The 15,208-nt window shown below is 40.7% G+C and overlaps 1 protein-coding gene across 3 annotated transcripts in view; it reads left to right on the top strand.

Annotated features, from left to right (window-relative positions):
• Positions 1 to 15,208, top strand: part of TARS3 (threonyl-tRNA synthetase 3) — a 103,387-nt gene that overhangs the window by 17,090 nt on the left and 71,089 nt on the right. The window contains exons 2-5 of one of the 3 annotated variants that reach the window (XM_082253428.1): positions 8,567 to 8,641; positions 11,988 to 12,152; positions 12,258 to 12,440; positions 13,027 to 13,128. The exons of 1 other annotated variant lie outside the window; for it this stretch is intronic. In XM_082253428.1, the coding sequence (XP_082109554.1) occupies positions 8,567 to 8,641; positions 11,988 to 12,152; positions 12,258 to 12,440; positions 13,027 to 13,128 (525 nt within the window). The remainder of the gene's footprint in view (positions 1 to 8,566; positions 8,642 to 11,987; positions 12,153 to 12,257; positions 12,441 to 13,026; positions 13,129 to 15,208) is intronic. One more of the 3 variants, XM_082253429.1, reaches the window with a different exon arrangement.

The following is a 15,208-nucleotide window of genomic DNA, read 5'->3' as shown; positions in this document are numbered from 1 at the left end:
GTTAAAGAACGAACATCTCAATCCGTAGGTACCTGTAAGCGTGACGGGAGACAACTGTAGTGATGTAACACCGTAAGTGACAGGATAAATGATGTATGTACAACAAAATTGATGTGTATGTGATAAGAAGCGACAGTTTTGACTGTATTATAATGTGTGACTATAAGGGTTGAGGAAACGCCCACCTGTATTGACTGCACTGAAACTCGGACTTGTAAGTCCTGTGGTTATGTAGAAACAAGAACTATGGGAAATAAACAAAAGAAAACCACAGCCCGGTCAATATGTTACCTGGGCCCTAGGTTAAGTAACAAGATCTACCCACAGTGCAAGTGTCTAATCAACCAGACAATATATGTGAATTATCACCAATATACAGTTTAACCACTTGCCGACTGCCGTCAGTAGATTTACTGCGGCAGTCAGCCCCTCACAGGCAGAGCGACGTAGGTCTACGTCGCTAGTAGGGATGTAACGATATCAAAATCTCACGGTACGATACAATTTCGATATTGACCTCACGGTACGATATTTATTGCGATATTGTGGAAAAGCTCACGGTATTGTTAAATAGCTCACGATAGTGTTTTGTATATAAATAAGCAATGATAACAAAAACTTTCTGAATGAAGTAATATGTCTGTGCACTTTTCATATGAAAAAATGCATGGACCCACTGTTTCATTGCTTTGGCTCCAGTTTTATTCAGCCATTTGCCCGAAAGATTTCAAAATGTTAATATCGGAAAACTAGGCAGGTCAACGAGTGCCCATTTCTACTTGTTTCCATGCCATCACTCACCCTGAAAGAACTTTTCCTTTTGGGTTTCACCTGCCAGTGTTAGGCAGGCAGCTTGTGAATGTCTGATCACATATGGCAGCCGTTTACAACTTCATGAGAAAGTGGACAAACCAGTAAAGGGAAACCATTTAAGTCTTTGTACATCTCTCTATAATCTGCTACAAAACAACATTGCAATATGCCGAGCGATGAAAATAAATTCCAAGCCACAGGCATAAGATTATTCAACGAATCCTTGACATACTACGGGGAGAGAGCTATATACTGTACAAACTTCTGTTCAGAATGCCTGTGGGCACCATCAAGAGCGCCCCCTGTCACATACCCTTGCAACAACATCTAAGTAGCTCAGTGATCAAAGGATCGATTCCATAGGGGCAGGTAGGACCTCCATTTGGTGCCAGCATCCAGATCAGCCTTGTGACAGCTTAAAGGCTAGGAGTTTTAGTCATTCAGCAGTACACATAATAAACTCACCGGCGGTCCGGTGTCACTGCTGCTGACTGTCTTGCCGTGCTGTCACGCTGTGGTGCCTGCCTGGAAGGAAGCTGCTCCGCCGAGTCCGACTCCGCCGCTCTCGTGCGCTGGCTCCGCCTGCGCCCCACAAGCCCGCCCACCCACACTGCTCCAAACCAACTGGCAGCCGCTCGCCTCGGCTCGGCCAGTAGCAGTGCAGCATAGAGGTGAGTGACCGCCGACGAGACAGACCAGTCAGAATACTCAGAGATCAGCGGCCGCTCTGTCGCCTGCAACCGTGCACCCACCACGACGATATCGGGCCATAGTAACAACCGCGATACCGCGATAGCGGTAATATCGTTACATCCCTAGTCGCTAGCCTGTGAGGCTCTGGGGAGCGCGCACGCGCCGCCGGAGGTGCCCTCCCGCTCGGTCACGGACCCCCCCCCCCCCGCGCGTGTGACCGGTGGACCCGATGTCCGCCGGTCACTCGGCGATCGTCAGTGGAGAGGGAGAAAGGCAGGCAGGCAGGCAGGCAGGCAGGCAGGCAGGCAGGCAGGCAGGCAGGCAGGCAGGCAGGCAGGCTGGCTGGCTGTGTAAACAAGCCGCCTGTCATTCTCCCCTGTGTAGAAACAGTGATCATACGGTTCTACTATGTAGGACCGTTGATCACTGTTCCTACAGCTCAAGCCACAGCCAATTACAGTTAGAATCACGCCCCTAGGGACACACACCACCCCTCCCTCTCAAATAAAGTTAACCCCTTCACCGCCAGTGTCATTTTACAGTAACAGTGCATATGTATAGCACTGATTACTGTAGAAATGTCACTGGTAACCCCAAAAGTGTCAAAAATGTCAGTCTGTCAGTCAAGGGTCCGATCTGTCCGCCGCAATGTCGCAGTACCGCAGAAAAATCGCAGATTGCCGCCATTACGCGTTAAAAAAAAACAACAAAAATGACAAATCTTTCCCTTTGTTAGTAAACACGATAACTTTTGCCCAAACCAATCAAAATACGCTTTTTGCGATTTTTTTTTTTTTTTTTTTGCCAAACATATGTAGCATAAAACAAATTGGCCGAAAATGCTTAAAAAATTTTGATTTTTACATTTTTTTTTTTTTGGGGAATTTCATATAAAAAAATGTGAAAAATATTGTTATTTTTGCAAAATTGACGCTCTTTTTTTGTTTATAGCGCATGATCAAAAAATCGCACAGGTGATCAAATACCACCAAAAGAAAGCTCTGTTTGTGGGAAAAAAAGGATGTCAAATTCGTTTAGGTACAGCGTCGCACGACCGCGCAATTGTCCGTTAAAGTCACGCGGTGCCGAATCGCAAAATACCCCCTGGTCAGGAAGGGGGTAAAATCTTCCGGGGCTTAAGTAGTTAAGCAAGAGTATTGTAGCTGCCGCTGGATATTTGACAAACAGTACCTTAAATATGTTACAACATGTCCACAAGGTGTAAATCGTATGTACTGAGGAACGTATCTAATGGAACCTAAAGCGCGGTGGCTACTACGGACATAACCAAAAAGTAAGAGATAAGTGAGATGTGGATGTGTAAATATGATGTATAACTATCTTAAGTAATGAAAAATTCACTGTATGAAAATATTGACTTATTCATAATTTGATAAATGTTTAGAAAAGAGCTCAGGGAGGTTGAAGCTAAAGAGAAAAGGAAATAACAGTGATTGTGTTAGACTAAACAATACTGTGTAGAACATTCGAATCGTAGTAGCATGGAAAGGCAGATGAGAAGAAATCCTTTTGCAAAAAACACAATATTTTGGTAACATACCAATGCTGAAATGAAACCAGTGAAAGCAAGTGTACCAGGAATGAAGCAATCAGATAGCAGTAACCTTCGAAAAATCATGGCAAAAACCAGTGCCCAATTGGGGGAAAATTTTAATTTTCCATAGAAGTGTTGTGCGGACTACCACGGTGTAGGAAACCTCATGGCAGTGTCGGTGTCCTGACGTGCGGAACCAGCAACGTGAAAGGTAACATCAAAGAGATGAGAGAATTGAGTGCAGGTATTTATGGAGCGAGACTCGCGTTGTAAAGCGCCGTGCAAACTGTTGACTCTATAAAAAATCCAGTTTAATATTAATATATGTAAATATTCAAATGTATGCATACACCTATTCATATAAATGTATTGTTTTCTTGAGCAACATAAGTTCATTCCTGGCTCTGGGTGGTAGAGTAGTTCTAAAATTTTGCAAACAGGTCATTTTTTTTTACCTCCTTCACTGATGTGTGCTGATGAGGCGGCACTGAAAAGCAGCACTGATGGGTGACAGTTATGATAATGCACTGATTGGCAACACTGATAGGTGGCTCTGATAAGACACTGATGGGCACTGATTGGCAGCACTGATGGGCTCTAATAGGTGGCACTGATTGGCCGCACTGATTAGCAGCAATTTTTGGGACCAATGTCCCTGTAACAGAAGCTGGTTACCGGCTTTTTGCTTTTCTCCTCACCGTAATCGAGAGGAGAAAAAAAGCTGATAACTGGCTTCTATTTACTTCTGTGATCAGCTGTCATTGGCTGACAGCTGATCACGTGGTAAAGGACCTGATGTGATGTGAGCCGAGTCCATTCCCTGTTCTGTGATCAGCCGAGTCCATCTTTCAGCTATATCGTGGGCGGAAAGTGGTAAATTTGCACTGGGGCACTTTGTAACACTTTATGTGTTTATACATACAATAACATATTGTGAAAGATGGGATTTTTGAGACACAACTTTTAAAAAATATACTTCCTTTATTCAATTAAGTATAAAAACATACTATATATATATATATATATATATAAAAAAAATCAGCGCTTAGAATATAATAGAACCAAAATGTAACCGGCTGCAGCCTACCTCTATAACTATAATCCTAAGATGTATAGTAAAGAGTATATATCTGTCCTGATGACGTCGGACAGACGAAACGCGTAGAGCGTAATCACATCACATCCGCCTGGTTGGAACGCATATCTGGTCTGTAGAACGCACGGCGTCCCGGAAATGAGAAACTGAAAAAAAAAAATGTTTGTAATATACTTGAAAGAAATTGATTGGACTGTTTCTTTTGGGCTATAGATTTTTAATATAATATTTGTGGGATATTTCTGATACAAATTTCTGCTACTTTTTAATTTCTAGGTTTTATATATGTGGTTCCCTGCTGATTTTATACTGTGTATCTCTTAGACTGTTTTTTACTTAGTCCAACCTAGGAGCAGGATCTATAGAGGATTTTCACCTATACACTTTTGTATTTTATATTTTTTTATATTTTATGTTTTATCTTATACTTATATATCTAGCAACACTATTTACATTTATTCTCTATATTGCATCACTGCACAAAGCCATAGGTTTTTTTCACATGAGAATATTAAAATTCATTATTATCGATTTATATAATCGCACCTTTTTCACAGAGATTTAGAGTATCGCAACAAGTATGGTTACTGTAGATACCAGGTCTTGACACTGGATTGAAAATAGAGCACTTTAGCACCTTATTTGCACTGCACATCATTATTTATTCCCATATCACTATCACCATTCACATTTTATCAAATTTCCAAAGGAGCTATATATTTTTTATATATTTTTAAGGATATTGCACCATGACACTTTATCTAGGTTTATGCTGACTACTAGTAAGTGATTCACAGGCAGTGCCATATACCTCCCCATTTTTTCTATAAAAACATACTAATATACTGTAAAATATTCCATAAAATATATCCATGATACAATCTTATTCGTCGGTTTCACCAAAACTTTTTGTAAAAGTGACCTACATATATGCTGGTCTTTTGTGGTCCACTCCTGCTGGATCTGCCAGTCTAGTATTGTATCAAAATTGATCTGAAGAAGAAAAGGAACATGTATACTGTACATGTCATGATTAAATCTTGACCTGAGGGCCCAATTTTTACATATATACTGTATATGAATAAGTGTATGCATATGTTTGAATATTTTAATATATTCATTTAGTTTATGAATTTTTCAGCACAAAGACACTTTTTATTCATTTAAAGAGACAGCGCATCTTTACCAATTTCTTTCTATAATCATACTTAAAAACCCACTTTAATACCTGAAACTGATAAGTCAACCATAAAAGGAACGTTTAGCGTGCACAAAAAAAAAAAAAAACGTTTGACATCATCACAGCAGTTTCAGTGAAAAAAAAAAAATCACGTATTAACAGTCCAAACTGAAGATATGGGCACTCATTTTCGCGCCCTTAGTGAATTGGGCAAAATATATTCTTTGGCAAGTCTAAAGGCAATGTTGTCATGAGATGAAGCGAGTATTCCCTCTTTCTTGGCGGCAGGAATTGTGGTAAGTAGGTACTTTATGGACACTTGTGTTTCCTTTTGTATTTAACTGGGTTGGTTATTGCTGCTTGATCAGAGCTTAAATTACTGATCAAAGACACCTAATTGATTGAAAAAACAGCAGACCTAGACAAATTGAAGGTCCATTAAATGTTTGGCAAGACAGTCATACAGTCAGCACATTTTTATACTGATCATTATTTTGGCTCTGTTCAACATGAGTTTTCCTGTATGGATCTAGTGCAGTGTAACATGAGCTAATGTGCATGTATGTGCTCCGTGCATGGCAATCGCATTACTTCAAAAAAATTAAAGAGGATATTAACCCTTTTTTTTTTCATATTTATTTTTCTAAGTTTCAATGACACATGTGTTGTAGATAGCTCTGAAGCTTCCTAAGACACTTCACATGCTTATCTCAGGAGACTGAGCAACAACGGTTGTTGTGGCTTTTTTTTTTTTCTAATAAAGATTTTAAAAAAATTGTAAACCTATGAAAGGAGGGAAACTATAAAAAAAAGAGAGTGAACATCTGAAAATTCCATCTAAAATGTCTTTTGGTATTGGATAGATGTATGTGGACTGAATCACGCTATTTTTCTGTATAGGGCTCCTGAGAAATAGGAGTTTTCAACCTGAGTTCTTTTGGGCTTCTCATTTATTCATTAAAATACTGGCATGCCAACACATGACCATTGATTTAACAAATGGGTTTCACCAGGTGAGGACCTGTTGTCATGGCTGTGTGTATTTCCTGGTCATTAGAAGGCTAAGAGCTGGAAATGCCAATAGGGAGCTGTTACTACTGGAGTTTTTAAACAGGTCAATGGCTGATTCAACTCACCGGTCCACTTCAAAGAGGGAAACTGAGATACAGAGACGATGCTAGTTAGTAAAGGACAAAGGGAATAGGTTTCCTTTTTTGTTGGCAGTGCTTGGCAGCATGTGTACACTGGCATATTTTTTTATAGACTGGGGTGTGAAGCTGCTCAGCAAACTCCATGTTGTTTCACAGACTGCTAATGTTGGTTTCCTTTTTCTAAGATCTCTGCACTAGATGATGGTCACACTCAAAAAGCAGCAAATCTCTAAAGAGAATGCAATGGGTCTGATTTACCAAAGGCAAATAGACTATCAAATTTGTGAGGGAAGTTGTACTTTGCAGGTGAATTTTATCCATCGCTTGGTGAATGAGGTGAAGCTCTGCTGGCTTCTAACTTCTATCATCCAATCAAGTGCAAGCAAAAATGTTGTTTTTCTTTTATTTTCCTTGCATGCAATTGGGTATTTTTTGCAGAGTGAAATTGCACCACATTCATAAAGCTCTAGGGAAGATTTCCTTGCATTTAGTAAAATAACACCGTTATTTGCTAGTTTTACAATGATCCCCTTTTTCTAGTAGGGGGTAGCAATGTGATCGTTCGTTCCTCCTGAATAATACAAGGCTTAGCTCAAGATTCTTCTGATATGAGTTACATTTTCACCAGCAATGATTGAATCTGTCAACAAACATGTGATAGGAACCTGTGCATTGGTCCTGCACCCAGAACTACATCATGAGATGAAGGGTTGATAGTCCTAGGCTTTCCTATACCCAAAAGTAATGTGTATATCACCAGCAGGCAAATTGGGTGACCATGGGGGTCATGGTATATTTTAATAATTGCCATATTTTATTTTTGTCACTCCATACATCACTTAACCACTTCACACTGGCCGTATGCATATATGCGGCCTCTTGGCAGGTGGGCTTTAATGCCAGGCAGCCACATATATAGGTGGCCCTGTGTAAACAAATTACTGTGCTGAAAGCCCACTCCCAACACAGTAACCTGAGGGTACTGGAAAGTTCCCAATGCATACTTACGATCGGGAGCTTTGCGATCATGTGACCGCTGTGACAGCCAATCAAATCGGTTGCATGATTAAAATGCCTGTGTCTGCCTCCCATTTAGAACCTTCTAAGGAGCTGGGAGGTGGCGAGGCAAAGGGGGTTAAGAAATGTTGTACAAAACCGTGAAAATCATGTGTATCCATAGCATCCACATATTTAAAATTTAGCTTGAAATCTCGCATATTAGGGGCATCCAAACTTTCTAAACAAAGGGCCATTCTAATGTCCTTCAGACTTTAGGGGGATCAGACTGTGGCCGGCAGGAGTGGAAATTTTCCTGGGCGTAAACATCGCAACATTTGGTATTAGGAGGGGGAATAGTGCATCATTGTTGGTATCCTTGTGAGCAATAGTGCCCCATTGTTGGTGTCTGTTGGCAGAATTGTGTCTTGTGTATCAGTGAGAGGAATGGTGTCCAAAGGTCCAGATAAAGACAAGCAAAGGGCCGCAGTTTGGAGACCACTCTCATAGATAAGTTATCTTAAATGTTGTGACCTACAGATAGTCATTCCCATATTGGAATAACATGCCAGTAGTAGACAAGAGATAGAGTGGCTCAGCTTTGTAATACTTTTAGGGTATGGATGGATGGGGTAATCCTCCCTCTTAACCCCTGCCATAAAGGGATGGAATGGGGGTGCAGGAAGTGTGGGTGTTACCATAGTTTTATTGTAATTGTGAACACCCCAGGCATTCCCTATTCGAAAATGGACAAAAATTTTTTACTCTGAGCATCAATAAACACAAATCTGGTTCCGGAAGTCATAGGCACTGTAGGTTGCTATTGCATTTTCACAAGCAGTGGAATAAAATCATAATGGCCTCCATGAATGTCAGCGTGCAATGGAAGTGCTGGGATTCTGCTGTCGTATGATTATAAGTTTAACAAATCTGCATGACGAGTCTGCTTTTATCGTGGATGTTTCTTCTCCATGTACTTACTGAATTTCTTGTGCTCGTCTAACCTTCATCTTGCACGGTTTCAGTCATTTCTTTTAAGAAGCCCACAGCCTGTTTACTGACATGCTGACCATTTCTTACAGAAACCCACAATACAAGGACATTCGGCTTCTCAGAGCAAGAATGTCAACAAAGGAACCAAATGTCAACAGCAGGAGGTATGTACTTTCAATGTTGTTTTAATGTCTTGGCTTTCTGGAGGTATTTGTGTTTCAGTTATATGAAACCTTATGGGAAATGCTAACATTGCTAATTTGTATACAACAAACCATTGTATTTTTAGTTGTTTGTGCTAATGCAGAGGAGGCAGCCATTTTGTTGGCTGAATCAATATTTATGACCGCAATGGGGATATCACAAACGCCTAAAAGCTTTGCTGGTGAACTGTCCATCACAATACAAGGTTTCCACCTGTTTGCCAGCTAATTAGTATAAAGGCAATCATCTTGTAAAGTAAAAGTGCACTGTCAGTCCTGCAGGTTCTCCTCAATCAATGTTCACTCCACTCTGATGCTGTACTTTCTCTTTACAAGTCTTTGGTCTAATAAACTCAACGTTTAATAGATTTTAAGTTATTTTGTAAAAGGTACGCTGTCATCAGAATTGGAGAGGGAGCCTTGATGTATAAAGACAACATGGCCTTAGTAATTCAGCTTTTCCTACAGAAACTGCTATATCAGTCCACCTTCATTCCCTTTTGCCTCTAATCCAGTGATCTTGCTTCTGATGTTGGACCACCCCTGGAACGTCTTGCTGACCCTCACATACAGCAAACCTAATGCTTCAATTAAAAAAATTTCACAACCACCAACCCAATTCCAACCTGCCCAGGGAATATGAATGTGATTGATGATAGATGCAGAATGGGAGGAATATCAATAGCAGAGGCTTCAGTAAAGATACTCCTAAGGCTAGGATCACGAGGACAACCTTGAGTAGCAAAGTCACACTTCTGAAACTGTTAGCAATTAAGTGCCACCAGTAGCGATTATCGGCTATACAAAAGGCTCCCAATGGAGTTAGGTACACAAGTAGCATGTAATTGCATTAGCCTTGAACATTTGGAACATTTTGCGAAATTAATTACCACTCCATGTCCTTCCATATTTAAACAATTGTTTCATATGTATAGAAATCGATAGCTAGTATTGGCAATTCATCGCTAGTGATGTCAGTAGTGCAATTAGACCAATATAAATTGTCCTTGTCCTGCTGGCTATATATATATATATATAATATAATATAATATATATATATATATATAATATAATATATATATAATATAATATAATTTTTTTTTTTTTTTTTTTTTTTTTTTAGTGTTTACAAAAAAAAAACAGATATAACAACATATTTTTTTAAAAGCCTTTGCTTCATTTGTAAAATGACCATGCTTTGTACCAGAAATATCTATTTTTGCAAAGCTGCAGGGTGGAATGCATTAGTAGTTCACCAGTAGTAGATCTTTAATGAATTGGAACCAAATGCTCAGATAAATGATGACACCAGCAATTTATTGAATTGTGGCTGTCATATGCGGTCATTCTTGCTCATTGGCATACCAGGATTGAGTAGATCTGAAACCAAACACTTCCATAATACATAGGGATCATTCTCTGCTCAGCTTTCTGTAAGCTGTGCTGTTGATCAGCATGACATTATATTGGAGGGTAGACCATGTTGTTTTGGGGTATTGGTACAAGGAATTGAACACCTCCTCATTTTAAAACAATGCCCTGCTTTTCAGTTAGCCTAGACCTACTAAAATGGGCTTGCATCTGCTTTCTAATGAACTGGTAAGTATTAGATCAGAAATTAAATTTGCTACAAAGTGAACCTGTAAAATTTAAAACCAGTTGATTTAGGTGTGCAGTACATTTTAAAGAGCTATGTTTATCCACAATAGAGGCATATAACAATTCATACTCAAAATTCACAGCAAAAGGACTGAAGTCCTACAAGCTGATGCTTCCAGCAGTTGTGCTCACCATGCCCCAGCTTTCCAGCAGCCTTCCATGACTGCGGAGAAGCTTAGGCTTATTTAGAAGCAGCTAATAAACCAATACCTTGCCCCCCAAAAAGACACAGAAGCTGATTAAGTTGGAAATAGCTCAAGGTCACAGCTTTATTGAACTTAACAACTTTCCAAATGTACAAAACAGTGCCAGTCACGGTTATACTGTGAGCACCCGGCAATGCCAGTCACAGTTCTACCATGAGCACCCATAAAACATAAACTTACATAGTCTAAGAGGCCTGTCCTTACCATCAGTGCCAGACAGACATTAGACTGACCCCAGAATTTAACTTGAGGGCATAGCCCATAAAGCAACATCAATTGCTGGCAAGGTCAAAACCGCCAATAAAGCTGTGACAAAACATCACAACGGGCGGGGGGATGGGCAACTCTTGTAACAGCTGAATCTCCTCAGAGCAGTTGGATGTGCCCCAGCGTAGCCTTTTCCTAGAGTTCAGGCTCCACCCAGTCACCTCAGGTCTTTGTAGCCAATCCCAAGGGAGCTACTTAACTTCTCTTTTAGGTTCACACCCACAGTGATGCCATGCTTCCAGCAGTCAAGGCTCCCTTTCCCTAAAGGCGGTTCAAGGGGCCTTCATTTTTCTAGCCACCAATGTAAATACAGAGCAGGACCTCTGGAAGGGAGGAGCGCTGTGAGCTAAGCTGCTTGTAGGCAGCTGCAGTCTGTATTCTCCACTGCAGGTGGCGCTTGACCACAGTGGCAATGCAGATGGGAGAGGAAGTTGAGAGAAACTGGGTTTCGCTATGATTTCCTTGGTCACCCAGGGCAGTGATTTAGTTGGATGCACATGCCCCATGTGACCCTGGCTGCTATCTTGGGTCAAGCAGAGTCTATTTAAGATTCTGACCCCTGGGTTTGAAACGCTTTATTTCAGTTGCTAGGGTTGGGACAGGTACTCTGTCTGCCAGGACAGTTCCAGTGGAGTAGGGAGAGAGCAGGGACTAGGTCTACCTTCTCAGGAAGCTTTCCCTTTGGGTTGGACTGGCCAGGCAGTACTCCGCTTCTCGTAGTGGACACTGTCTGCATCCCTGAGTCTTCAAACTGCTGCCTTCCCACTACACGGTTGTAAATGACACTGGTCGGGTGAGCCTCCCTGTCAGGCCTGTTTGTACTTTGCTGTTTTCAATAAATCATTCTTTGCAAATCGGACTGTGTGCTTACTGCCTACCACACCACGCTGCACCTACCCAATATGCTATGAGAACTGACTTGAACAACGTCAGTGTTTCTGCTGTGACCTTTTGAAGCTCAGTTGCTCTAGAGTACCTGCAGCTACTGAGGTCAGTAAGGGCTTGTTTTAAAACGTATTTAACTTTTTTTTGAGAACAGGAATATATCTAACTGTCCATAGCCTGGCCACAGGTTCACTTTATACTAATTACTGTCATATTCATCAGTAGTAATTTCCTAATGAGTAGAAAAAAAATCAGATTACCTTTTTGTTTTTTTGTTGACTGTGGTACAGGAAAGACTGAAAAGACAGCAGGAAGTGGGAACACAGAGATGTCACCACGCAGCACAGACAACATCAAGAATGCAAAGCGGACAGCCAAGTTTGCTTCAGCTTGTTCATCCACGGGAATATTGTGATGCAACACACAGGCCATGGAAGGTCATTTTTCCACTTAAGGTAAGGATTTAATTATTTATTTTCTATACTTATGCTTTTGTTTTAACATGTATTATCCATATTACCTTTGCATTCCTTTTTTGTTTATATAAATGTATTTTTAAGGATGATGTAAAAGAACCTGCATCAACAGTCATCATACATCGGCTGGAGGAGACAAGGGAGCAAGCAACTCTCAACCAATTAGAAAATGGCAATAACCACAATTTACCCAAACAGCTGGAACGCGTTGAAGAGTCACACTATAAGTCATCAGATAGCACATGGGCCGTCCTGTTTCAAAACCCAGTGAGTATATAGTCTCAAATAAAAAAAATAAATAAATAAAATGAGTCATTTCAGTGCAGTACTCCTTGGAGTATGCTTCTTCAGTTAAAATAGTATGTAGAAAGTACTTTTATTTCCAATTGGTATTAAAGTGGAGTGCAGAAGAATTTGAACCTCTGTTAAGTTTTAATTGCTGTCTTTGTCTCTGCTAGGAAGAATCCCCTTCACTGATTATGTCACTGAGACAGTTAAGCTGCTGGTCCATACATGGATAAAATTCGGCTAGTTCAGCAGGGACCAGCCCAATTTTGATCTCTGCAGGGCCGCTGTGGTTGAACAGAAGTTGATCTACTGATTCACTTCTGTTCAACCACCTTGTTGGTCTATTTTCACTGTTTTGCTTAATTAGCGAGAGCTAAAAATCTCAGATGGCTGTTATGTGTGCCATGGGTTGTTGCACTTTGTACATCGCTTTTCGTATCACAATTGAGATCTCTCTGTTTAATCGTGTGTGTGTGTGTGTGTGTGTGTGTGTGTGTGTGTGTGCGTGTTTTTGCAGTTTTATTTGTATTGCAGTTGAACACATCATTTTCTGTTTGATTTATAGTCCCCAGACAAGTCCTTACTTTTACTGAAGAGAAGTCAGATGCCAGTAGAGGATAACAAAGGGCGACCCAAAGGAAAAGCAACCCATCCTGCCAATCCGGAGGTAAGAGTGTGTTTAAATGTCAGTTTATAAGACCAACCCAGCATATAAAAATGAAGACACGTGGGGATGTTTTAGTAACATTGCATTATTTAAAAGATTTCCCACTTGCTAGAAGATCTATTGAAAAAATATTTTAAAGAATAGACAATGAACGTTGGTTACAATGAGACAATTTATTATTTTATTTATTTACAGGTTCTTGTATAGTGCCATCAATGTATGCAGCACTTTACACATATAATGTACATTCACATCAGTCCCTGCCCTCAAGGAGCTTATAATCTAAGGTCCCTAACTCACATCATACTTACACATACCGACTAGTGGGGTGTGACCCATTGGTAGGTTACTTCATCAGGATCTGGGTATTGGTTGACAGAAGCCAAGTAGTCCAACGGAGCTGCTTAAGAGGGAAAGTGGGTCGTTCAGGCAACAGGTGCAATAAATGTTTATTTTAATTAATTTATATTTCCATAGCAATTTTACCCATGGGACTCAAAGCACTTTATCGACTTTTGGGGCAGACCGTGAGGCAGCCTTCTTGGGTGCGTTCATTAGAATACCATACTAGAGCCAATTTTAGACAGGAGGCAATAACCATACCAGCATGTCTTTGGAGTGTAGGAGGAAACCAGAGTACCTGGAGGAAACCCCACGCAGGCACAGGTAGAACATGCAAACTCTAAGCAGGTAGTTTCGTGGTTGGGATTTGAACCAACAACCCTAGTGCTACTAGGCAGAAGTGACTAGGCAAGGACCTGTTTTTGGATTGCTTTTGTTGACCATATACAGTGTCTGACTGTTTTGATGCCTTTCAACCACTAAACTTTTTTCAACCGCGTTTGAGATGTCACTGGACACTGGGAGGCGATTGTGGTTGATTAAAGACCAACAAACTGCCTAATGTATGTTCAATCTGTGACGTGTGAATGAGCAGCAATAAAAGTGTTCCTTTCACCTGTTCTTGTTCATATTTCCTTTTGGCCATTGTATAACTTTAGTAATCCTGGATCACAAGCGCTCGCCAATGCTAACTATTTGAATGCAAAAATGTGAGTAAGTCTACTGTTGATTAAAATGTTATTTGTAATCCTTTCCATCATGGTCTAGCTGTAAGTGTTGCCAATACATCTATGTTTCCCTTGGCTGGCCTAGGTCTGGACCAATCATGTCTGTCATTTTTATATATTATTAAACCATTTTGAATTTGTTCAACAGAAAATACAATTGTACATAAAAATAAATATCTATAAAAAAAAATTGCCTGTGCCCTTTTTGATTCCCTTATTGGCAATAGGAAACTGTTGTGCATGTTTACATGACAAAATACTGAAAATAATTACTGTACATAGTAGTGATCCACCGATATCGTTTTTTCATTGCTGATACCGATATTTTGATCATTTTTTAAACAAATTTTGACTTGACAGGTACTCTTGTGGAGGGATCTGGGGTTTCTAAAAGACCCCAAACCCCTCCTGTGCACTTAAAAGCATTCAAAACGCCAAGTTTGGCTGTTTTGAATGCTGTCATTTTTTTTAATCTGGCGCCCGTACCTGGAAGTGATGTCATGACATCACTTCTGGGTTTTTGCATGGAGACCCGATCAGAGCCAAATGCGGCTTTGATCAGGTCTTAGGCGGCTGTTCAGGCTGGTTGCCTGGGTCTCCCGGGGGGACGGGAGACCCAGGCGAGCCGCAGAAGGCAGCGGGAGGAGGTGGGACGTCCCCTCCCGCTCCTTGTAATGACAGCCGAGCGGGGCTTCTCAGCCACATCGGTTGTCATTACAGGACAGCCGACCGTTGGCTATGGACGCCGGTACCTCACTCTGGTACAAGCACTTTACGAAATATCGGTAATATTGGCCACCTTGGTGGCAGATTCCGATATATCAGGGAAAGTGCATATCGGCCCTCAATATATTGGCTTTGCCAATAATCGGTTGTTCCTTAGTACATAGCCCTCTGATCTGTGTTCACACTGAAGATAATCACCCAATCTAAGCAGATACAGTATGTTACTCTACGCCATACAGAAAGACCATTTTAATGTAATATTCTCTGACGTGCAAATTTTCACA

The sequence above is a fragment of the Pelophylax lessonae genome (assembly GCF_965119305.1).
Source record: "Pelophylax lessonae genome assembly, chromosome: 4".
NCBI lineage: Eukaryota > Metazoa > Chordata > Amphibia > Anura > Ranidae > Pelophylax > Pelophylax lessonae.
The sequence above is the reverse complement of the archived record's forward strand: the minus strand, read 5'-3'. Positions and strand labels throughout refer to the sequence as shown.